Genomic DNA, 24,535 nt, shown 5'->3' with positions numbered 1-24,535 from the left:
TTTGGTGTAAAACTTAAGCTCTTGTGCATCAACACTGAGCAGAATAGGGGAAAACTGAGTACTGTTCTTTGAAATCCACCAGTTCTGTTCCCCTGGATTAATGCTATGTGCTGGACTTTCAGGAACAGACATAGACATTTCCTTGCACTGATTTTTGTCTTTTACTGTGTGATCTGACAGTTCCAGGCTAATTCTGAGAGATCCATTTCTAAATTATTATTATTATTTATTTATTTAAATAGCTACATTTCCTGCTCCACAGTTTTGAGGAACCTTTCTTTGAAAACCCTACTTCTTTGCCTCAAACTGGGGAAGTTGAAATGCATTTTAAAAAACAACTAACGGATTTGGATTCTCAGGAGTAACTCTTCCTATCTGAGGCTATGCTAGATGCGCTTACATCAACAGTGCTATGTAAAAGCAAAACTTTCAGAGTGCTCATTTGCTTTACACACTTTGGCTTTCTGAAATCTTTGAAAATCTAGCTGCTTTCTATCAAAGGTATGAGAAGGAGAGATGGGATAGGGCTTCCATGTACTGATAAAGAGCGGTCTGAAACATGGTGGGTAGATTAGCTGTCCGGACTCCAAGTAAGAAACTGCCCATCATTGCAGTAAGGCTAATCTCCCTGTCCTTGTCTGGTCATAGTGATCAGTTTGCCCTCTACTTAATATAATAAAATATATAATAAAAATGTATTAACAACTGTGAACCACCCTTATCCCCTTCCCAAACCCCCCTGGGATCCCTTCAAGGTTAGAGGATATGCAGTATACGCACCTCAAAGAAAATGCAAGTTCATTATCTTCACCCTTTTATTCACACCTTGTCCTTGCCTGTTGCCTCTCTTGCAGCTGCTTTTTGCTCTGGACCTTGGTCTTCAGTCCCTGCCTGCACAATGTAGCTGTGCGGACATCACTGGCAAAATACTAATGGTGGTAACACCTGGTGGTCCTACTTGTCTTCCAAAGATACATTTCTGGTGAGTTTTGTGAGAATTTCATCAGCCTATGTACTTGTATGTATGCGTTCAGGAGGGCCGGGCTCTTGACTGCCTGTGACTTGTTCAAGGCAGAGTGTCCATCATTGTTTCCAAACAAGCTGCGCACCTGGTGGTTTTGGCAATGACAATTCTTATAGCTTTCTTTTTTTTTTTTTCTCCTAATTTTTGGTTTTACTTTGACTTTCCTCCCAAACACCTCATAACACAAGCTGTAATTACTTATTCAAAGAACGTCTCTCACAGTAACGTAGGTAATAGCAGGATTTCAGTGCTATCAGGTGGTTCATGTAACACCCAGTTCTATAATACTATAAATAAGAGGTGCAGTGGAGATGGGACTGCTCTCCTTGAACGCGTAGATCATTGTTTATAGAATAGGCATTGAAAGCCCATAAGAAAGAAGACCGTACTGAGAGACAGTAGTATGAATATATTTTGCTGACATGCGTTTTCACATTTGGAAAAGTACCTATCTGTAATATTTATCTTCTCTGGCATAAAGATGGTGATGTGTGGTTATGCTACCTGCCAGCTACAGAAATATAATAGAACCCTCAGTTAAGTTAATGCTAGCTTTTTTAGAATTAGCTCAATTTTGAATGTGCTCAGTGTGATTTAACTGAACTATACCTGGAAGAGTGTATTCAGGTTGGCAAGACAAGATGTGTCACAGGACAGACAGTAGCAGCAGATCACTTGTCAGAATATGGCTCCTTCAAAAGATCTAGAACTGAATGTGCGGTTTAGCTAATGCGTCCTGTCATGTATGATAGCGTGTTGATTGAGTGTGAGCCGTGTGGGCAGGCAGTGTATTTGTTCAGCAAGACTTTATGGCGGCACTGCCCCATATGGCAGGTCATATGCTGCAGTGATGTGTCAGATGTGGTGTCCTTTGCTAGCCTGACACCTTGTCTTTTTCTGTGACTGACATAAAATGAGTTGGAAAGGTGCAAGGACTTCAGGCAGGAGGCAGTTAAGGAACAGCTAGTCTATGGGGTCACATCTACTGAGCCTGTATATGTAGAAATTGGCTTCTTTTGGAGGGGCTGGGTTGTTGAAAACCACACCAACCATCTTAGGTGTAGATACCTCTGTCCTTACACCAGCTTGGTCCTTTTCAATTGTGCCAAGCTCCTGACATTAATAGCAGTTGAGGTGAAGATTGCACCAGATAATTATTTGTGTGTGGAAATATTACTTTGTCATTTTTTTAATTTCAGTGAATAACCTCTTGTTCTTTTTACATCCTAGTTCTAGAGTAATGGCAATAACAAGCCAGTTCCTGGCTTGTATGTTTTTGTGTTATTCCTCGCTATTCTCGGAAATATGCTTTTTGTGTCTTTTTCACTCATTGGTAGCAGAACCCTAGCTGATCTGTCTCCTCTGGTACCCTTTGTACTTTTCTTTTGTCTTCCCTTAACCGAAAGGCAAAAGCACTTCCTCCTTCAAATCTCTTCATGCAAACCACTTCAGTATTTTGAAATATAAAGAAAATAACTGGTTCTGATGCGAGTAAGAAAGTTAATATTTATTAGTATTTATTTGTCATACAATTTACACTTAAAAGTGTTTTAGATGAGTTTGTCGTTAAGTCATCCAGTCTTCCTTACGGTGAGTCTCCCACTGTGTGTCAACTCCTTCTTTCTGCCACGTGTTCAGTCTTACCTGTTGTGTCTCACCTGAATCTTCGTATAGATTTAGGTGGTAAACTGAACAGTGAGACCTTGTGCCTGAGGCAGTGGGGGTGGCTTTGGGTAGCACTGTAAAATAAATCATTCCTAGTAATAACCTGATGTGCACTGGGCCACATATGTTGCTGCTTTCCAAGGTGCCAAGCACTCACCCAGATGCCGGAGGCCATGACATACCACTGTGGTTGATCCGCATTCATGCAAGCATCTGACATGTGTGCACACATAAATACACACATGCACTCCTTCCCTCCACCATAGCATAAACACAGGATCATGTTCCATATGTTCCCAGGTCAACACTGAGAAAGACTTTTAAGCGGCTCACAGAGACACACAGCAACTTAAAGAGTTAACCCAACAGTAATTGGAAGGCAGGGTGGGAGCACTGTAATGGAGGGGTGAAGAGTTTCCATAAACCCATTGCCTCAGCTCAGAGAACCTGCTAAGGGGCAGTGGTCAGAGAGAAACAGAAGGAGAGAGAGAGATATCAAGTGTAGTAATCAGAATGAAAAATGGAGCTCCGGTTACTTTAAACAAGAGCTAATTTATCACAAGAACGAGTGGATAAGTAGCTGAGTTTCAGGCGTTCAGTAAGTTCCCCGTTCTGCTCCAAAAATTATTCCACCCCTGTCTCCATGCTCCCATAAATCATCCCTTTCTTCACTTCTGCTCCGATTACCAATTACTCCTGCCTACGACACGCTTTCCCCTGCCCGACACAATCTGATGGGGCCCTGCCTTTTAATTTTACAAATGCTTTTTTCTTCTTGCTTCTCAGCTCCACATCCCTACTCCTCCCCTCTCCAGTTTCTTTCTGTATCTTTGTTTCCCCTTTCCCTCCTCACCTCCTCATCTACTTTTTTTTTTTTTAATTTGAGGAGAGGGAGGGCAGTAATATTTTCTGGCACCTCCCCCTGTGAGGTTGACGGAGTTGAAGGAGAGGAATAGAAATTAATTATTTCCCCCCACCTGAACTCTCTTTGGATTTGTGGGTCCTCTCCCTAAGCATATGAAAAATTCTAGACTATCCAGTACAGCTGTATCAAAGGTGAAAGACTTATTCTTGAAAGGATGAGTTACTCTTTGTTGAGCCTTTGAAGGAGGACATAATTTTTTCCTTTTTTCCCTTTTTCTTTATTGTACACAGAGCTTTTTGCAGACTAGAGATGTTTTTTGAGCTGCACAGCTTCAGGCAGGAGAATTTTAATTTCTTTTTCAGTGTTATTTTTCTGCATAAACTTTACCAGTGCTAATATTTACTTTGCAGTAGTTCCCAGCTAGCTGTCATACAAATATGGAGGCACTGACCTGGTCCCAAAGCCTGGTAATTTAGACTAGGTCTGAACAAGAAACTTGAGTTGACTTCATGGTTTCTATTCATGAAAATATTTTAACCCAAATTTGTACTAATAAATGAATGTCAGCTTTAGGAGAATGTGTTGAATTTATTGATATAGTTACCACTTTCTAATAGAAAGAAATTGATATTTTTTATTTACGGTATTCTAGTGTATTGTAAGTCTGGTGCACTGTTTAGATGCTGTATTGATCTGTATGTGCATTGCATACCTAAAAATCCTAGAACAAAATTCAAGCATCAAAAATTGGTATGCAATAATGCATTGTTTTGCTTATTCATATTGTTTCACAACATAAATTATTGCTTAATGTATGTTTGTATAAGCTACAATTGGAGCTTTTGAAACCATTGTATGTCATGTTTGTCAGTTCAGCATGGAGGCAACAGATCTGTTTGATTCAGGTAGTTGTTGAAGGCTTCATTAACTGATACTTAAGTAGCTTTCAGAAAATAAAAAAGGTTCAGGGAGGCCAACTTACATAAAAATAAATGCTGGCAAGCCCTAAGTTGGAAAAGCCATCACAACTGAAGGCAAGTGTTTATGCAGGTCATCACTCTAGCCTAATGTACACAGAGCTGTTATTTCCACTGTTGAGGTATTCAACCAGATTGCCATGAAGCTTACTGAATCTGAAAAGACAAAATTCCCTTGCCCTGCTGAGAACAGGGCAGGGAAAGTGACAGCTCTGCCTGCTATGCTGCAGAGAAAACCGCTGTCCGGGGCTGATTTTTGTGCAGGATAATGGATGGAGGAGATGGATTACCAAGTGATAAATCACACAGAGAAATTGGCTGGTGCCAGAACCCATGAGCAAGGAGATAGTTGGCATGCTCTGCAGCGGGTATTGCCATCTCCACCTAAGGAGCAATAGCCTTTATACATACACAGTAAAACAAAACAAGAGTTAATTACAGTGCAGCTTCTTGCAATAAGGCATTTACGGCAAAACAAGGTTGGCAAAGGGAACATGTCAATTCATGTCTGTCTGTACCTCTTTATTATTTTGGGGGGAAAGAGCAAAGGAAATCCTCTTTGTTCTCATTTTCCCTCTTTATTCTCATTTTCTCTCTTTATTCTCATTTGTTAAAGCCCTTAGTGTTATTTTCTAGGGAGAATCAAGGAGAATCACAGGCATCTTTCAGTAAGGAAATAGAGGACCTAACTGGGCATGACACAAATCATTCCCATTCCACATGGTTTGTATGCACACCCTCTGTCCTGTCAGGCAAAGAATGGGTGCTGGCACTCACTCTGTAATCAATAATACTGCTCCACATCACCCTGAAGACCAATGATACTTTGAGCTTGGTGTACTCTGGGCTGGGTAATCTGTGCACTAGACAGAGTTACTTGGAGATGGTGGAAATTTGGCTTAGTCCTACAGCATCTTCGTGTGGGCTGAAAGACTATGTAATATGCTAGGCACTGTTACGTGCATCAGAAAAGTGTGCAGTGATGTGCTCTACGTGTCAGATTTCTTGAAATGTGCAGCAAAAGTAGAGGCTGTGCATCTCTCTAGGAGGCTAGAGAGAGGCTGGGAGCACCCAAAGAGTTTGTGAGAGAAAATTTTGAGCTCATTATTTTCAGGAGGACTGCAGTCCATGGACACATAAACTTTGTCCCATCAAAGTTTTGGGTAGAATCTCTAAAAGTCTTGTGTGTCTTGAGACTTCTTCAGTAAGCATAACCTGACACTGTTGTTTTTAATAATGTAAAGGATTTGACTGAACCTTGGCAAAGTCATCCATTACTTATGGGGTTAGCTCATAACTTTCATGACACGTAGGGTGACTGAGATTCACTCTGTACCCAAACATATGGACACTGGGTTAGCATCTAACACACCAGTAGGGTGGTGGCACTGACCATCTCTTTTAGGTAAAGATCCTTGAAGCCTGACCTATATTTTTTGAACATAATTTTAGAACTGTGTTTAGGTAGTAGATTAATCTTCCAGCTGGCTCCTCCCAAGGACCTGGCACGTATTGAACACTGAAATGACAGATCCACTACCTTGCTCTGCTGTCTCATTGTTGAAAAACCCTGCGTGAGTGATTTAATGTTCAGAGTTTTCCCTAGAAATCCCTGCTATTTCACAGCAGTTTCATTCTAGAGAAAGAGGTGTTGACGTAAGATTGCCTTGAATCAAGCTTTTTTGAACTTAAGTTTTTAGATATTCTGACAGTTCCACTATTTCATGGCAGTATGAAATTTGACAGGGAAAGAACTTGTAAAAAGGGCTTTTTTGTCATTTTCGGGAGCTGACTGCTGGAAATCACTGTTTACAAGCTGTAGCTCATGTTTTTCTGAGAAAACACTATTATGCTATCAAGGCAGTAAGTAAGCATGCAGGCTCCAAGCTGAGGCAGAAAATTATGTTGAGTAGGCTGAAATCTGGCAGAGTTGCATAAGGCTGTGGAGCTGAGACTTCTGGGCTTGCCTGGGACTGCCTCACAGCCCACCTCCCCTTCTTTTGAATCCATTAGATAGTTGCCCCTTGGCCACATACCCAGGGCTCACACGAGATGAAAAGCAAGGTCCCTGCATTCTCTGTACTACCTCCCAGTCCTCTATGTGATACCAGCCATCTCCTCCCCACTTTAAAACAATACTGACTCCACTAGCTGGGAGCAAGAGCACTTCAGTGGTAGAAAACCAGTGGATTTGGAGTAGAATAATTTTTCTGACACCCACATTTGATGTGGGGCAAAGGATGTGCCTGAGTCTTTTTCTTCAGAGCAACTATGGCGGGAGCAATGGCCATCAACACTTCTCCTTTGTTCAGGAGTCAGGAGAGAAGGTTTGTCCCTGCAGGCCCACCTGGGTGACACCAGAACAGGGCTGAGAACTGCCTCTTCGTTCCACAGAAGGATGCTGGACCTTGCTTGGGGGACTGGATGTTTACAATACTATCACTAAGAGAAAGGACCCTTCTCTCGAGAGCTCCAGGCTGTACTAATGTTACCTGCCACATCCAGTGTGTCTTGAAAACAAATCTCTGTGAGGAAGGTTATCACAGAGCTCTTTAACCGATTCCCTCATATGTCCGTCACATGAGGAAACCAATTAGGCTGTGCTGCCTACACCTCGCTTAGAAGAGAAAGGAGCTGGCACGATTTAGGGTGTGCTGGAAAAAAGGGAAATGACTGTATTTCAGAATGCCTGCCTATAAGAAACCTCTGGTGCCCATTTCAGATTTTTTTTTTCACTGACACTAACAATGAAAAGGAAATGGACTTAATACTTGGGCTGCCTAAAGCATTTGGTTTGAATGACTCATCTATTGCATTCAGTCTCTCCATCCTGCAACACCTATTTGCCAATTGCTAATTAGCTGGCATGGAATTATCCAAATAGTACTGTATATTTTTTCTGTGATAAATTTATTTAAAGAAACACATTTAACTCCCCTTGGAGAGAAAGTGGAGTTGATGTATGTTACAAGGAGGGACACATTTTCTTTAAGCATTCAGCAAGATGTCTGATTGCAAAAGGTTTAGCCAGAAGGACAGCAAGGCACAGAGAGACTCATGGATTTTGGAGGTAATACTCTTTATTTTATTAAAAAATATCACTTAGCATTTTCTAGAAGTTGACTGGCATTTCTTACTTCTGTGACATGACGGATACAGGCTTAACACTGACCTTTCTAGAGTCTTAGAGTAGCAGAGTTTCTCTCTGCTCTGAAACGTGATCACAGTCAACTTTTCATTAATAGAGAGGGCTGGGATGCCCCAGATAATGGAGGGAAAAAAAAAAAGAAAGAAAGAAAAATACATTTTTGAAGACCACCTTTGAATATGTTACCTTCTTGTTAGCAGTTATGTTAAGTTAACCTTACTGACTCTGAAATGAAAAAAAAAGCATGTGTGATCTTTTGCTTTGTAGTTCTATTGAGGCAGCGGTGCCACAGGGAAAGATGCAGGATGCTGTTCCTCTGCTACTAACCAAAGGGTGCGATCTGACTTCCCAGAAGGCACAGTGCGGGAGGCAAGGGAATGGTTGTATTATGCCCGTAGCATTAGTCAGAGCCAGACAGGATTTAAACAGCAGAGCCTTTCTTACTAGCAAGGTACAAGAAATTAGATGATTTTCTGAGGCCTGGGTGAGTTTATATTCACAACAGGTAATGATAGCATTATAAAACCTAAGCACATTAGAGTTGGAGTCATTAGGCTTCAAGTACTCACACCATCCCAGAAAGATTTACCCACCATTTCATTTATGGAAGCACAGGAGAAACAAATAGATATGTGTTTACATTGCACTATGCACATATATACATACATGCACTGATGGCCAAGTGTTTTCAAGAGAAACAATTCATTTTGTGCATCAGAGCCCAGCTATACTGACCTTAGAGAGTCCAGCAAGGCTCATCTCTTTCTTCTGCAGAAAAAGCCTCCAGGGTTTATGGCAATAGGCTTTCAGCTTCTGCTTAGAAAAGATCTTGAACCTGCGTAGCTTCCAGGGAAGTTGCTGGTGTTTCCAGGTGCTCAGTAGCACTCGGAACTGGAGCTTAGACAGACTTTGGAGTAGCCTGGCTCTCTTTATTTATGTGCTTATTAATGAGGATGTTCTGGGAGGGGTTTTTTCATTCCTTTTTATGGACATGCCTGGGTTTTTACAATAAGACGCATCATATAAATTAACTCATAAATCTTTATTGTGGTCACTTCAAATACTCTGTGATTCACAGTACAAAAATGTGGTGCCTTGGTTTACCAAGAGGCTGCCTAACTCAGCTTGCTTTCTTGAGTCTTACCTGCGGTGCTAGGGCATTTCTCAGACCACATATCAAGTTGCATTTTTATTATTATTAAATGCCTCCACGCCTAAGTGCTAGAAATCTATCTTCTTTAATTCCAGGCATTAATATCTCTGGAGAAATGCTTTTTTACATTAGTTCAAAACAAGAAGAGACTGGACTAAAAATAATGGAGGAGTTCAAAGAGTCTGGTTATGCTGCTGAGACTCCAAAGAGTGAGTAAGAAATAAGACTGTAATGAAGAGACCACTGCGGATCCCCACCATTGCTCCCCCCAACAAGGGGACAGAATTGCCTACCTGTGTGCCATAACCCATTTACCATTAGCAGGCAGTAGGGATTTCTCTTTAGCTTGTACAATAGTTTTGTACTCTTAAAGGAAGGAAAAGGACCTGTGCAAAAGGAAAACAGAAATTGGGATAAAAAGCAGTGAGATAGTTGGCCTTGACAAGATAACCAGCTAGAGCTTGTTTATCATGAGTTCAGAAAATCATTTGATAAGGTGTCACATGGTGATTAGTGGAGGAATCATAAGGGTGATGGAAGGGGGGGACAGCAAAAGGTGGTGATGAAAGTCAAAGTATTGTGCTGAAAAGAGGCTTTTCCAGGACTGATCTTGTCTTAGCTATTAATGGCCTTGGCCAAATGATTGGCGTGGTGGTGATGGAAGCTCTGAAGCTGGGTGGCATTTTCAGTGTAGAGATGCTTCCAGTAGACAAGAGGAACTATTGTGCAATTGCCCAAGGGCCTATTACAACTGCTCCTGAAACAGCACATACAATTCCAGTCACCAATATCCCAGAAGGATAGGTACGAACTGGAACAGAGCACACAAAGGTACTAGGATGGCCAGTGATACGGGAAGCCTGTTTTACAAGATTTAGGAGCTTTGCTAGTTCAGTCAGGCAAAATGAGGAAAGAGAGGCTATGATTTCTGTCTATAAATACATCAAGCCACAAAACCCTCAAGAGAGAGAACAGCTATTTAAGCTTAAGGACAATGTTGGCACAAGAACAAATGGGTATAAACTGTCTGAGAATAAATTAGTCTGGAAATTAAATGAAGGTTTCTAAGCATCAGAGAAGTGAGATTCTGGAACATCCTTCCAAGGGAAAAGAAACAGAATGAATTTTAAGATGGAGCATGATCTTTCATGAAAGGGCTCCTGTGATGGTGCTGGTAGCAGGAAGAGGGTGGACTGTATGACCAAGAAGTCTCCTCCAGTCTGTGCTCTCACCACCTTTCCCCTGCCCTCACCCTAGACCATGCCCCTTCTCTTTTTTAGTACTCTGAGCTCCACCTGCTCCCACTCTGAAGGCACCATAGACCCCTTATCAGAATTCTGCATTGCAATAGGTTGTTTTTAATCCTCCCCATATCTCCCTTATTTTTTTCCTCGCCGAGCTTGCTGGGCTGTAATGTTTCCCTTCGTGTAATCCATCACAGACACAATGTCGCTTGTGCAAATTAAAATGCACCTCGGAATAATAAAAAAGGGGCTTTTTTTTTCTTCCTTCCCAGCAGCAGTTCCTCAACACAAACCATTTGTCTCTGGGCAGGAATTCAAGAATGTTAACCCTGTGTGTGCTCCTGTGGGGTACACAGCACCTCCTGTGGGAACAATGCTTACTGGAGACCTGTGCAGTGAAGGAGGCTGCCTTGCGGTGTGGACCTTGCAGACAGCTGGAACTATAACCCAGTCCTTTGCTCCTGAACACATTGCTGGTAAGGCCCAGTGCAACAAATTAAAGGTCCTCCATATCTGAACAAAGCGGAACAACCCAGGAAACCTACATAGGAAACCATGGGGTGCGCCACTGAACTCAAACAAGTGGCTGGAGCTGAGCATTGTATAAAGGGTCACCAGGCTATCCCATACTGCTGTGTAGTTCTGGAGTCTGTAATTGGCCTCTGGGCTAGGCACTGGTAACTTGTGCCTTCGAAATAAAGCTGCAATGAATCCTCGCTGAATGAATTCCATCCTTGCTGAGACAGTGCATCTAAGAGGTAAAGTCAAGGACAGGATTTTATGTCTTATTTCTTTCATTTGGGGGGAGGGTGTGAATTTCTCCTCAGTGGCATATAAATTCTTTGAAGTTAAATATGCATTTTAAAAACCCATTTCATATGACAAGAAAGGTCCAGAACTGGACTGAGAGTTAGGCAGGTACTAGAAGATCTCAGTGCTTGGCTGTAGAGAGGATGTGGCATTGTACAGCCATCTAGCACGGAATGACACAGGAATAGTAGTGGGGTGGGTGGACCAAGACTGAATATGGTCCCTGGGAGGGGAGCACTGGTGCTTGGATGGAAAATGCTTCCATAAGGTCATGATTGAGAGATAAAACATCTTTATAGTTTATGGGTTTGGCTTTTGGTTTATGGCTTAGGTTTTTGTACATCCTAAATTTTTCTCAGGCACAGTTGGATGATTTTTCTTAATTCCCCAAACAACTGTTTCACCCTGGACTTTGACTCCCATCAGAATTGTTGTTTTATTTACAGTAAGGGTAGGTCACCTCTGCCTCCAGCAGGACCAATATTTCTTACTCTCCAGCTCCTTTCTTGCATCTCCTTCTCCAGTTCAGGAGCTTGCTAAGCTCTTCAGTGCATGAGCTAATGTCAGTATTAGTGCAGTAACACTTCCATGGCTTTCCATGTCAGGCATGGGGTTTGAATCATCCAGTTTGACTTGGGGAGAAAGCATATTCACAGAGGGGGAACTAGAATAGGCTACGCAGGATGCAGAAAAGATGACTGGTGTATGAGGAAAGAAAGGGCCAAGCCCATCAAGAAAACAAAACATTTCAAAGCTTGAGGTTTCTGGCAGAGGAGATTTCTTCATTGTTCTTAATTCTTCTTTGGAATAACAAGGTCAGGAGTTGCTAGAAAAATGGGCACATATCCAACAGTGGGGAAATGCACAGGCATGCTGAACATGACCAGCAAGGTTGCCAAAGGAGGCTCTTCTCTTTGGGTTGGCCTGATTTTGCCCTCACTAATTCAAGGGACCTCAGCCATTTTACTGTGCTGTAGAAGCTGGGTAGGTGGCTGGAATTCACTCTGTAGAGCAGCAAATTCTATTGATAGAATAATTGGCTTTGTATTAACAGCAAGGCTGCTCTATTCTTCATTTCCTTCAGGGGTCCCAAACAAATGGCATAAAATCCTGGGAGATTGTTCCTTTTCAATTTATGATTTTTTCCCAGTTCTTCCTACTGCAAACCTTGCTCTTTCCAAGCTTCACCCTTATCTTCTGAAAAGAATAATTCCAAGTTGGATCTCTGCTCGTAATTCTCGGTGCCAAAGAAATAGTGCTGCCTTCTTGCAGTGTAATTGTCTTCCTTAATCTCCCTCTCATAATGCAAATCTTCTCATAATTCAAAGAGCCACAAATTTTCTGGAAAACTTTCCGTTTCCAGTAGATCTAAAAACCGCCTTAATTCCTTCAAGCCTTATTTCCAAATGAAAAAAGGCTTAAGTGATCGAGCTGTCTGTCTGTGACTGTCAATCTGTCTATAGTTTTTCACTCATTCCCAACAATAATTTTTGAATCTGTTATCCCAAATGGATTTGCTGAAAGAGATTCAGAAATCTTAAATGTGCTAGGACCCAGGAAGTTCCCTGGACAGAGAAGACGACTTTTCCGTGCGTGCATTGGGTTAACATTTCCAACCTCACCCCTTGCTAGACAGACAAAAAGCAGTCCTTTAAAAGGGGTGCATGAATGTCCTAACAGTGGGAAAAACCCTGACTGGAGTTCATGCACGTTTACATGCAGCACAGTAAATTCAGCACACAGCAGAAATCAGTAGGAAGGTGAGGTTCATTCACCCTACTGCTCACAATGCTATATTTAAGGAGTTCAGTAGATAATTTCAGAGTTACACAGCTGTGCTCTGTTCTACCTGGTGTATTAATTTGCGTGTTCCTTTCTATTGCCCTCTTCCAGGCTGGATTTGTATTTTCTATCGCATTTTTTCACAGGACATATCTGGTTTATACCTGGCTCCAAAAGCTTTTTCTTCTGAATACTCACGTTTTTCCCATTTTGCTGATGCTTTTGAGTGTAGGCTGTCTTTAGCAAGGCAATACATGTTGCTTAAGTTTCTGTGTCCCCGGCAAAGAGGTGAGAGGGAGCTAGCAAAAGCAAAACCAGGCATGACCAACCCACCCCGTCCCATTCGTGATTCTACCCTGGCCATAAATCTTTTCATCACTGCCAAGTTGTGGGTTACAAGAAAAGCAGGAGGGCAGCTGCATTGAGCAGGATGATAACTCATTGATCCTGCTCCTCACAAAGACTGACAGAGGTGATTTGGCATCCCTCCCTTCACCAGTTACTGCTTTTGTCCTGGTGACCTCCTCCTGTGAAGATGAGGTAAGCCTCGGGAAGGGATTTTTGTTCTCATCTGAGGGATGGCAAAGTTCTCTGGGGATCCTGAACCTGAGGCAGTATTGTGAAACATTTTTGTTGCTGTGGCCCTCATCTTCTGGACTTTTCTCTCCTTTCTATGTTAGGGCCCCAATGCCATCACCTTGCTCTGCAGTGCCCCCGCAGTAACCTTGGGTAACTACTAAGGCAGTGTGGGAAGAAGCCCATGATCATCTAGAGCTCTCTAATCCACATCCTCTTACAGTTCTTCTGCACTGGCATCCAGCACTGACTTGGCCCTGCCTATTGAGCTCAGTGTGCTGTGGAGCACCTGAAGTTCTTAGCTAACCAGAGAGAAAAAACTTCCCCTTTGTCCCGTGCCCTGTTCTGCAGGAACCCAGGAAAGACAAATTGGTCCGTTGACTCAGAGCAGAAGTAACCTGGTAGCTGTGTGCTTCTCTGGAAAGCAACTACACTGCCCTGTGCCCACATCTTGTTATGTGCTGGCATCATTGCTCTGACAGCATGAAGGATGTTTGGTTTTGTTCCTAACGCTGTTATCATTTATCATCCTATTGTAAAGCCAGAACCCACTGCTTACTCTCCCTCTGTCTGTCCCAGGTTTTCTGCTCCCCCCTGATTCCTGTCCTGGTAGGGAAGCAGCTTGTATTGTAGAAACAAACTGTCTTTACACTGAGTACTAGAAAAGAAAAAAAGCATCCTTCCTGCTCCCTGAAGAGACTGCTGTGACTGATGATGATGGTTTGACTAGTTTTTAGCCCTCAGGCCTTGGAGAAGCAACTTCAGTTATGGACTGGCAAGCTGATAGTAAGCTTATTTGATAATTGATCATCTCACAGAGATGGTAGCTGGTCCTGCATATGGAGAACTCCTATGCAGGTGATGACTTTGGAAGATCTTAAGCTTTTTAATGCTAGAGATGGAGAGAGGGATGCAGTGTGCAAACTCCCTGCTCTTCAGACAGTGTAAGTCCCTCAAAACTGCCTGGGCTGTAGCATGCCTGGATAATGTGCCAGAGCTGTGGAATATGTAGGGCTAGAAAACGACTGAAAGAGTATCATGTCTTATTCAGTCTTGTATCCAGGCCACCAAATGATACACAAGCAGCCCTCCAAGTGCAGATCAGTGGCCCAGCAGTTTCTGTGGGCAAGTTGAAGTAACTCAGAGGCAAACAGAAGTATCTGTTGGGACTTGGAGATGATGAGGCGAGGAACAGAGACAGCACTCACCTTGTCTGCTCTGGCAATGATTTCAGGTAACAACAACCTGAAGCTGACAAAAATGTAGATTGGAGCTGGAGGTATGTGCCATACTGCTGCCATTTGTGGTGTAACCATGAACTGTGCCAAAAGAATTTTTCTCCTGCCTCACTCTTGATTGAGTAGTAGTGATGCATCTCATCTCTAGAAGCCTAGAAACATTGCACTGTGTTTCCAGAAATATTGTGTACACCCTGTATGGTATTCCTCAGCCTGCCTTGGAGAGCCAGGCTGCAATGATAAGACTGCGTGCAGAAGGACCAGCTTCGCTCTTGCTATGCTCAGAAGGGTTTTGATAGGTATTGGACTTCGGGTAGAAGCTTGTTTGGTATGAAATCTTCCAGTAAGCAGAATGATCTCACTCCATGGGCAGGCCTTATCCTATGCATCTGTTGGAGCTGTCAGCATTAGATTCTTATTATCCTTATTTATAGAGCAATATAAGTGCTCTGAGCACTTCACAGATACATAAAAGAGAAGATTTCCATTCTCCAAGGAGCTGACAGTAACTCATATGTACAGGAATCATGGGACAATAAGTCAAATTCTGAGGAGGTGTCCTGGATTCAGCTAGGATAGAGTTAATTTTCCTCCTGGTAGCTGGTATGGTGCTGTATTTTGGATTTAGGATAATAATGCTGATAACGCACTGATGGTTTAGTTGTTGCAGAGCAGTGCTAACACAGAGCCAAGGACTTTCCAGCTTCCCACCGGTACTGCCCTGCCAGTGGGGAGGCTGGGGGTGCACCAGGACCTGGGAGGGGACAGAACCAGCACAGCTGTCCCAAACTGGCTGCAGGGTTTTTCCATATCATATGGCATCATGCTGAGCAATTTTATGGGGCAACTGGCCAGGGTGGGGGGAACCACGGCTCAGGGGTGGGATGGGCATTGTTCAGTGAATGGTGAGCAATTGCATTGGGCATCACTTGCTTTGTAAGTTCTATTATTATTACTACTACTACTATTATTATTATATTAAAAAGTAAAATTAAAAATTAATAATAATAATAATAATAATAATAATAATAATAATAATGATAATGATAATGATAATAATAATAATCTTCCGTTTCTGTCCTGGTAAACTGTCTTTATCTCAACCCATGAGTTTTTACCTTTTTTTCCCCCCCTCTCAATTCCCTCCCCCATCCCACTGGGAGCACCACATGGCTGTGTGGTGCTTAGCTGCCTGCTGGCTTAAACCATAACAGGAGGGCAGACGTGGTGGAAGAGGAGCTCAGGGCAGAAGTCTTTTCAACAAGAGGCTATGACAAGAGGGAAACCCTATTAGCAACAAATTCATGTGGGAAGCAAGTATTGGTGATGGGGCAAATGTGCCAATGAGGGAATCTAAGAGAAGGTGGCGAGGTAGAAAGCTTAAGAGTTGACTGGGAAGAGAGTGGTTTCAGTGGATGGCTGAAAAGGAGCCTAACTAATAGTGCTCCATTCTTTTTCTGCTCCCAGCATTGAGAACACTGAGAACATTTGCACCCTCCCTACTCTTCTCCTACTTCCCTGGCTGACGAAGGGAGGGAATGATGCTAATGACTATCATTAACAATACTTAGAGTACATCTGCCAGCAAGTGCCAGGGGCTGCACTTGCCAGAGAAGTTTGCTTGTAGTTGTAACTCCTCGCTCAGGTCAGGGCCTTGCTTTAAGTGCTCGGAGAGACCACCAGCTCCTGCAACCAGTCCCGTGCAGTCACGGGCAGCCCAGCGCTGGGTCTCATGCTGTCACCGTGAGGGGCACTGCCTATGGGCATCGCAGGGTTGCTAGCATCAGCCTCGCAGAGCTGGCACAGGATTGGTGGGGTGGTTTTTCCTTGATGACTGCCAGGGCCTACGTGTCTCCCCTCTCCTTCAAGTAAATCCTTGCAGTGTTTCTCTGTAAAACTCTATTTTCCCTAGTTAAGTTAGTTCTAAGCTTAATAGCAGCATAGTTGCTTTACTTACCTATATCTGTGGACCCACGTGCCTCTGTGAAGGGAGCTGCAGACTGCAAGCCAGCAGGGTCTCCTGTCCGTGTCAGCATACGTCATCCATGCTGACCTCCTCCACAAGCCTGCTGGTGATTGTGGAAGAGGGCTGCAAGGTGTTGCTGCCTTTTTTTTTTTTTTGTCTGCAGTAATGGACAATGATTTCAAAAAATAAAGATGCCATTGTCCTCCCCCCTCGGCTCCCCCTCCTCTCACTTTGTGCCCTGGTCAGACTAAGCACTCCTGCTGCCTTTTATTAATCTTTTCCCGGGACAGTGCTATCAGCAGCCCATCAGCGTTCGACATGCCCTCAGTCACTAGCGCTAACTCGATTAGGGCAGTGAGGAGTGACTTACAGGGGAAGCTCTTCTCCACAGGCAGTATTTGCATACAGTGATTGATGCTGATATGTCCTCTAAACACATCCACATTTTGCATTTTAAACAAAGCAATTGCTGTTGAACTGTTCCCTGTCACTCAGCGGGATTCCCAGTGTACCTTCCCTTTCTTAAAATGGCCTCTCTCTTTCCCCAAGAGGACTCTCAGGTGGGATGAAGAGAAGGTCGCTGACTCCACCTTATGCTTAGACGGGAGGAAAGAAAAGCCTGCTGTTTGTCCTGGCTTGCGAAGTTGCTTGTCGACAGCTCTGTGCTGAGTGGGCAGTGTCACACAGTCAATGGGCTTTCCACCAAGAAGGTCAAGTTTGAATGGGGCAGGTAATCTGAAGACCTCCCATGTTTACTTCAAAAACTCTTTCCTGGTCAGATTTTAGGCTCAAGATGGACTCTCCCAATACTGACCGTCCCCTTTCTGTCCTGGGAATACATGAGCTGGCTGGCACCCATGCAGTACTGCACAGATGTATATGTATGTATGCATAAATGCACCTTCCTTGAACAATTGTCAAAAGAAGCAGATGTCATGCTTTCTTCCAATTTCTGCTGGGGATTTTATCGGTAGGGCCTATTCAAATGAAGTTCTGATCTGTCTCATGTCCTGAGCCATGTCTTCTGTAGAGGAGAATGTGCAGGGAGAAATTGGGTAAGTGTAACTTCTGTTGAAGGAAAGGCAAAAAAAATGATAATGCTGGTATTTACCAAGGGAATTCAGCTTGCTTTGCAAAGAAGACAAAGAAGACAAGTTTTTTTCTTTTTCTTTTCTTATATCCTGTTTCCTTCCTTTCAAAGAAAAATTAAATTTGCCCAGAAAGCAACCCACTTTGAACAGCAGCAACGACTTAGCTGTAATGTAGGCTGTTAAGTTCCCTGGAGCTGGCGCTCAGTCCTCCCATTTGCATGCGGAGTGCAGGGATCACATAGGAGGAAAGATAATAAAATTTACATAATACTGTATGGAGATCCCAGAAAGAGCATCTCCTAGAGGCTCCCAGTGCTCTTTGCGTTCCAGGTGCTTGTGGTTTGCTGCACTGTTAGGGCCTAGGACTTTCAACGAAACTCAGAGGCCTGTTGGTGCAGCGCTCCAGTGGGACCTAAAAAAGCTTTGCTTAGACGTGGTAGGAAATGCCTCTTTTCACCCATTCTGTCATTGCATCCTCATCTTCTGCTTATCTCACAGGACTTGGAGTGCGCTGCTGATTGCCCATTTTGAGTCTGAAAAACTCATGGTTTTACAAAGCTAGGCACTTCGTTCTTGGGCTTACACTGCCTGGCTCTATAGACACGAGAGCTCTTCGGAGAAGGTGGCCCTTTCATCTCCTGCCACACCATATTAATTTTGCAAATGTGACAAGCTCAGCTTCGCAAAAATACCATATTGCCCGTGTCTTGTTCTATTTAATATTGTATTCAAATGGTCCAAGTGCTCAGCGATGTGGGCTGGGGGGAATGGCTCTGCAGGTTTCTCTGTCACTTGAGTGGCAGCTGGCTTCCAGAGGTAATTATAGCTGTTCGGTGCCATGGTGCACCAGGCCTCTTGGGGATTAGTGGGGCGTCAGGTGCACGACGTCTCAGAGGGAAGCACACAGATGCTTCCCAGGCCCTGACGGCCGTAAGCTTTATGAATTGTTATATCCACTTGGACTTGGGACTAAAGTGAAAAAGAAGCATTGCAATGACCTTGCAAAGGGTGTTTTAATTTTTCAGAAGGCCAAAAAGGGGAATTTAGACCTAAGGCGTTTGATTTTAAAGTGAATTGTATTGCCATTATGTGGATGCATGGAAGGTAATGTCGCTTCAGAAAAAATTTGGAGCTCTGGTTTCTAAGTTAGAAAAGAAAACAAAGTCTTTATACTTATGAAAATTGTTAAGTTAGAATGTTAACAAAATCTGTAGAGGAATTATAATAACAATTTAACTACGGTAGTATCCAAGTAAACACTGAAGTGAGTTTAATGAGTGTGATACAGGTAATTGGTATGAATTATAGTCTAATGTGTTCATTAATGTCACTACTTAGTGACATTAGGCGCTTACAGAATTAGGTGCTAGAAACTTTAAGTACTTAGAAAATTAATAAGCAAACTAGATAAAGTAGTATGGCATCAGCATGGCTCTTTCGTGTTTTCTTTGGGGTGGTGTTTCCAGGCACTGGACTGCATGAAGAGGTATTAGGTAAAAATCCTATCTGCTCTATTTGAGCAATAAAAAAACTGTTAAAACTGGTAACTTGTTAAGTTTCTGCTCAAGTGATTTTCTGGAGTTATCGCAGTACCAAAAACAAACCTGCCAAAGTAACGTGTTAATTAGGCTCTGTGTAATCTTTAATCTAAAAGTCAGTAATCACTAGGCCAGAATGGGTAGATTTGCAAATACTCATGGTAAACAGAATGAAACCGTAATAGCATCTGTCTGTGCACCTTCAGGGCATATCAGCTGCAGGCTGAGTGCCTCTGCACCTCCACGCCTCCAGCATAGGTTAGTGCCGGATGTAATCCTCAGCTTTAGGCCTTCCTGGTTGGGAGCCCTCTGCCTCCAGCCTCTGATGCTTACCCTCAGGTAGGAACCTAGATGCATTGCCTGGCTGCCCCGTAAGGATCCTGTGCTGGTTCCTGTCTTCTGCCTCAAGGTCACCTGCTCTTCGTTCCTCGAGCGGAGCTTGCTCTGTGAGGGACTGATGCTGGATTACCAGGACATCAGGCATGATTTCTGCTACTCCCTCTTTGTTGTAGTACCCACAATGGAAATACAGTTATTACATGAATAAATACAAATATTTTGCTTATGCAGTTTTTCCCAGGACAGCAGTAGGTTTAATGTGGGAGGATGAAAAGCAGTTTTCTGTACAATATAGCCACTCACACAAAAAGGTAATGAGGAATGATGTAGGCAGAAGACTGCAGGAGAATCAAGGGAACTTTTAAGATATGAGGGGGCAGTGGAAAAGAGGGCAAGGACACTGGAGCAAAACGAAATGAATTCTTTGTGCCAGTCCTTTGCTGTGATTCTAATTTTACTTGATAATTCAACCAATTTACCTGATTCAAAGTTAAGCTCAGTGGTCTATGACTTCCCAGATCACCCCACATGCCTTTTTTAGAACAACTTACTGCTTTTGCTACCCTTCATTACTCCAGTAGAACAGCTGATTTTAATGAGAGAAGTCATGTTTTCAGCAGCTCAGCCACTTCCATCCCAGACCCCTACAGCTCTGGATGTACATGGTACACTGTGCAGGCGATTTGTTATTCTTTAGCAGTTTGTTCCAGCATCTGCTCTCCTGACACCTCAGTCTCAGTAGGTGTCTCATCTTCATTACTTGGGAAGGGTCATTTTGGGAGAGATGTCTCTCCAGCAGGTCTCTCTCTTGTGGAGACTCATATAGAGACTCACTATCTTTTGATGTCTGGATAAGCATTTGCCTTTAAGGCCTGCTTCTCCAAGAGAGACTTTCTTATGTGATGCAGCAACAGGTAATAGCCGTCCCTTCTCCATAAAGAAAAGTACCAGGAGCACATGAACATGGGACCAGGAAGAATGCTATGGCTCACGTGTACGTGGATCAGGCTGCATTGCAAAGGTAGCTGTAGTTTTGTTGCTCTGCTTCGTGATGGGCAGCTCTCCCAGAACATCCTTACTCCAAGTCTAATGCCCCTTGCTACCTCTCTTTTGGATTATTTGCTGCTAGCTATCAAAACCCAGATTTTGGGCAATGGGTTGAATTCTGTTTCTCAGTCAAAGAGGTGATAATTCCTATAGAACAGAACTTGCAGTGAAGATATTGGGAAACCTCTTGCTGATGGGGAAAATATCTTTCAGCTTTTCTGTTGGCTTTGAAGAGTGCTGGGCTTTGCCTGCCTTGTTCAGATGGACTTCCTCATCCTATTCTATATTACTGACCCATCTGGAAGTACGGAATATGCAGTAAAAGCACGTAACAGCTACTTGTCACCCTTCCTGTATGTGGGAGTCTGATTAAGTCCATTGATGCTGAAGCTCTGAATTGACATATTCTCCCTTCTGCTATGCATTTTTCTTCCCTTTCTTTTCTTGTATCAGCTTGCAAACCATGAGAAATCTTCCAAAATTCATTCTAGGAATGGAAGGAACAGAGCAGTCACATTGAGGACTAAGTGAGGAACAAGGTGAAATTAGTGTTTTCCATTGTTAATGAGTGCTCCTCTCCATTGTGGCCAGGAGGTCGTAGTGTATTTGTGTATTGCACGGTTACTGATACAAGGCTTGGTGAAGGTAAGGCAAAAATCTTCATGTCCATGTTACCGTTTCCTACCAGCCAGATGAATAGGAAACAAGCAGTAAAGCTAGCTATGCCAAATAGTTAAGTAGCAAACTGTGTCAAGTTTTCTTTGCTCTGTCCTGTTTCTCTCACTCACTGTTTTCTCCTTGGAAGCTCAAAATACACATGAGCACAAAAGCAGGAGCCTTCCTAGGATGCCCTCATGAGAGGCCATCCAGCAGAAATGAGCAGATACCTATGGCATAGACTGGCAGGGAAATAATATTATGCTTAGGTCTGCCCCCTCTCATTAAGAAGTGATGTCTGGGGACTGCGAAGGGAGGGGAGTAACAGAAGAGAGTTGAATTTTTTAACCTGCTTAGCTGCAGTAAATGTGAAGCAAAGGGGTTTTGAACCCTCAGTCAAGTCTAAAGCACTGAGATACAGGGACACTGCTGAATGTTCTTTCTGTGTTATCATTATATCATACTTTTCCTCTCTCTTTTGTTTCAAAGGTATGACATGTTCCCAACTTGCTGCGTAGCAATGACTGGATGGGTGCTCATGAAGGAGATGTCTCATTTCTCATTTGTGGCTGGGAAGTCACCAGGACGCTTTCCTGAAGGACATGTAGCCAGCTCTGCTCGCCTGGCGCGGCACTGTCCCAGCCCAGGTTAGCCCCTCTCTCTTGGCATATCGTAGCTGGATTGCAGCTACTCATAGACATAGCCCAGACAGTTTCTGTTGCGGTTTGTGGTGTCTGAGTCTTTTCATTTTTGAAAAGAGTAGTGTATATCTGCCAGGTGAACGATTCATGCTGTGGGAGAGTGCAGAGCCAGACTCACTGAAAAGAACATTTGAGGGATGACCTCTGTGAAAATAAAAGCAACCAGCGAAGTATGGAGCCTTGTACCAAGGAGGTGACAGCATTTGTACTTAGCGTTGTATTTCACCGACAGCTTGTGGTGCTTTATTTTTTCCTTGTGTGTGGATAAATAACACATGTGGCAGTCAGATAGTTATAGGTATCCTACTGCTATCTGTGTGAGAATGTCTGGAGAATTGACAGGACAAATTTAGCAGCATGCTTTAGAACACACAGCAAACTCCAGAATGCATCATTCATACCAATTACATCTCCTAGTATTTTGAGAAGTCCCAAGCATCACTTATCTGAGGTTTCAGCCACTTTTCTGGATATATTTATTTGTAAGCAACATGGCTTGGGGAAGAAGAGCAGAGCAAGGGGCTTGCTTTATGTGCACTGAGCAGCCACGGAACAGAAAGGACATCCCTGCCCAAAGAGCTGGCAGTAGGCATTGGGTGGAGAAATAAAAGCTTGCTGGGCTAGCATGGCAGTTCTGATACCTGCAGTACCTGTTACAGACCTGCAGAAAGGGGGCCACATTTGCTTTTCTATTAATTATATTTTCCATTAGTTTTTGATAGTTAAAATAATCACCTTATAATTTTTGTAAACTCAAAACATTTTAATTGCCGCTCTAGGCAGGCATGAGGTTTTGCTTATCCCTTTCCCATTTACAGCTGACAAAGTACATGGGACACAAGGTAGTCCAGGAGCTTTCCTTTTGTTTAGAAAAGGCAGAATGGTCTCATGATTGAAAAAAAGTGGAGAAACACAGCTGTGGAGTGTATGTCCTGGCTTTGTCCTCTCCTTTTGGCTGCTTGTTTCTCTCATGATTCTATTCCTAGACACACTTAGAAGGTGTTTATGATTTATTTATAAAATGTTTTTATTTGCTGTTGTCACTAAATGCGATCATGGTGGTGTTACTATAATTGCTGTAACTCAAGTCAGGTTAATAATTATTTTGCCAAATGAACACAGCATCACAGGAATGCCACTATTCTAGTTAAGCACTGGCAACATCACATGCTGCTACGTGCTACCCTGCTGCATGGCCTTGCTGGCTTCTGCAGGTAAATTTCAGGTTCTCTTGAATTGCACCATGGAGCATGAGGTGAGCATGGTACTTCACTGACAAGGCAGATGCTACATAGTTTTTCTTATTAACTAGACCTGCCATGGAAGCTGCCGTGGCCTAGTCTGACTGAGGACTGTGGACTTCATTCCCATCCACTTTGGTTGCTTTGTATTCCTTGCAGGGCTGGAATGTCAGCACACCTCAGGAGAGCCTCAGCAATGGGGAACAATAAACACTGTTAACTGGGGTGACCCTCCTTCCCAGTGGAAGCTAGCCAGAACAGTGAACAAGGGTGTCCCAAGAGGGGTTTGGAGAGCTCAGTGTGGTCAGCTGGCACGGGAGACTGCATATTCAGTGATGGTCTTCCCACCCACACGGGCAGTGTGTCAGAACCGGACAGGAGGCAAGAGGCAGGAGAAAGAGAGGCTATCACAGCAGTGAAGAAACCAAAACACAGTGCCTGATCATGAGAAATCATAAAGTTGTGATGGAAAGAAGAAATGCACAAAAGCTGCGGTAGCAATTTAGTTTTTTCTGCAGCTCAGAAAAGCTTGAAATGCTCAAGGCAGTGGCAGAGCTGAGGCTAGCACCCAGAAAAGATAATGCCTATGCTAATACAGTTCCCATAAGCATCACTCCCTTAGGACGCTGTTGAATTTTTATGGTTTGATAAAAAAAAAAAGCAGTGGGGGAAATAAGTGATTACCCCGGGCTTGGTTACAGGGGTTCATTAGAGAGAATAATAGCCGATGAAATTGTATTTCTTAAGATTGACCCAAAGGATCGTTGATTTGTAGTAGCATTAACCACTGGCAAAAAAATATAAACAAGAGTTTGGTTAATGTGTTTGAGTTTAATAATGTAAATGGTAATGGAAAATTACTTGCACAATTGACTGCTTTCAGTGTTGCAATAGAAAAGAATTTACAATGCTGGAAATGTAATTATTGAAGGTGATTATAATTTTGGCTTCAGTTAGATCATTTTCCTTCCAAATACAACACTCTTCACTCCAATGAGATTATTCATAACTTATGTATTGCACTTGACTTAATTGGCATATGGTGTAAATTAAGCCCTCTCAAAAACATGATTTATGGGCTTTGTTCTAACTGATCTATTAAAGGCAGCTTGTTTTGTGTTGATTCTTGCCAATTTAGGCAAAGTGATTTCAGTTTGCTCTGTCATGGCTTCTCCTTATCTGATCGCTGTCCTGACTCTTATTATTCAACAATTGCAGTTAAGTTGGAGACGTGTGATAAAGCTGATTGAAAATGTAATGCCAGTTTCTTGAAATCAGAGAACAAAATGCATAGTAATTTCATTCATCAGAATAATGCACTTTTTATAGCGTGGTCAATGTGCTCATTTTAAGCATTTGGAAAAGCAGTAGATTGGTATTTATGATTTTAAAAAGCTGGGATTTCTAAAAAGAAAACAAATTTTAAAGTGCAATAGGAAGGAATATATTACCAAAAATCTCTTATCTAATACA

General features: G+C 42.9%; 1 protein-coding gene across 14 annotated transcripts in view; it reads left to right on the top strand.

The window, feature by feature from the left end:
* The window catches only part of LOC308196527 (uncharacterized protein), a 129,892-nt gene that overhangs the window by 85,393 nt on the left and 19,964 nt on the right, over window positions 1-24,535 (top strand). For 6 of the 14 annotated variants that reach the window (XM_080595638.1, XM_080595636.1, XM_080595637.1 and 3 more), the window contains 2 exons: window positions 855-982; window positions 21,610-21,767. The exons of 1 other annotated variant lie outside the window; for it this stretch is intronic. In XM_080595638.1, coding sequence (XP_080451764.1) covers window positions 855-982; window positions 21,610-21,767 — 286 coding nt within the window. Of the gene's footprint in view, window positions 1-854; window positions 983-8,927; window positions 9,042-10,386; window positions 10,553-21,609; window positions 21,768-24,535 lie in introns of all 14 variants that reach the window. 7 more of the 14 variants (XR_013952259.1, XR_013952261.1, XR_013952262.1 and 4 more) reach the window with 2 other exon arrangements.

This window comes from Anser brachyrhynchus (assembly GCF_964034855.1).
Source record: "Anser brachyrhynchus genome assembly, chromosome: 5".
NCBI lineage: Eukaryota > Metazoa > Chordata > Aves > Anseriformes > Anatidae > Anser > Anser brachyrhynchus.
Note: the sequence above shows the minus strand (reverse complement) of the source record. Positions and strands in the feature narration are given on the sequence as shown.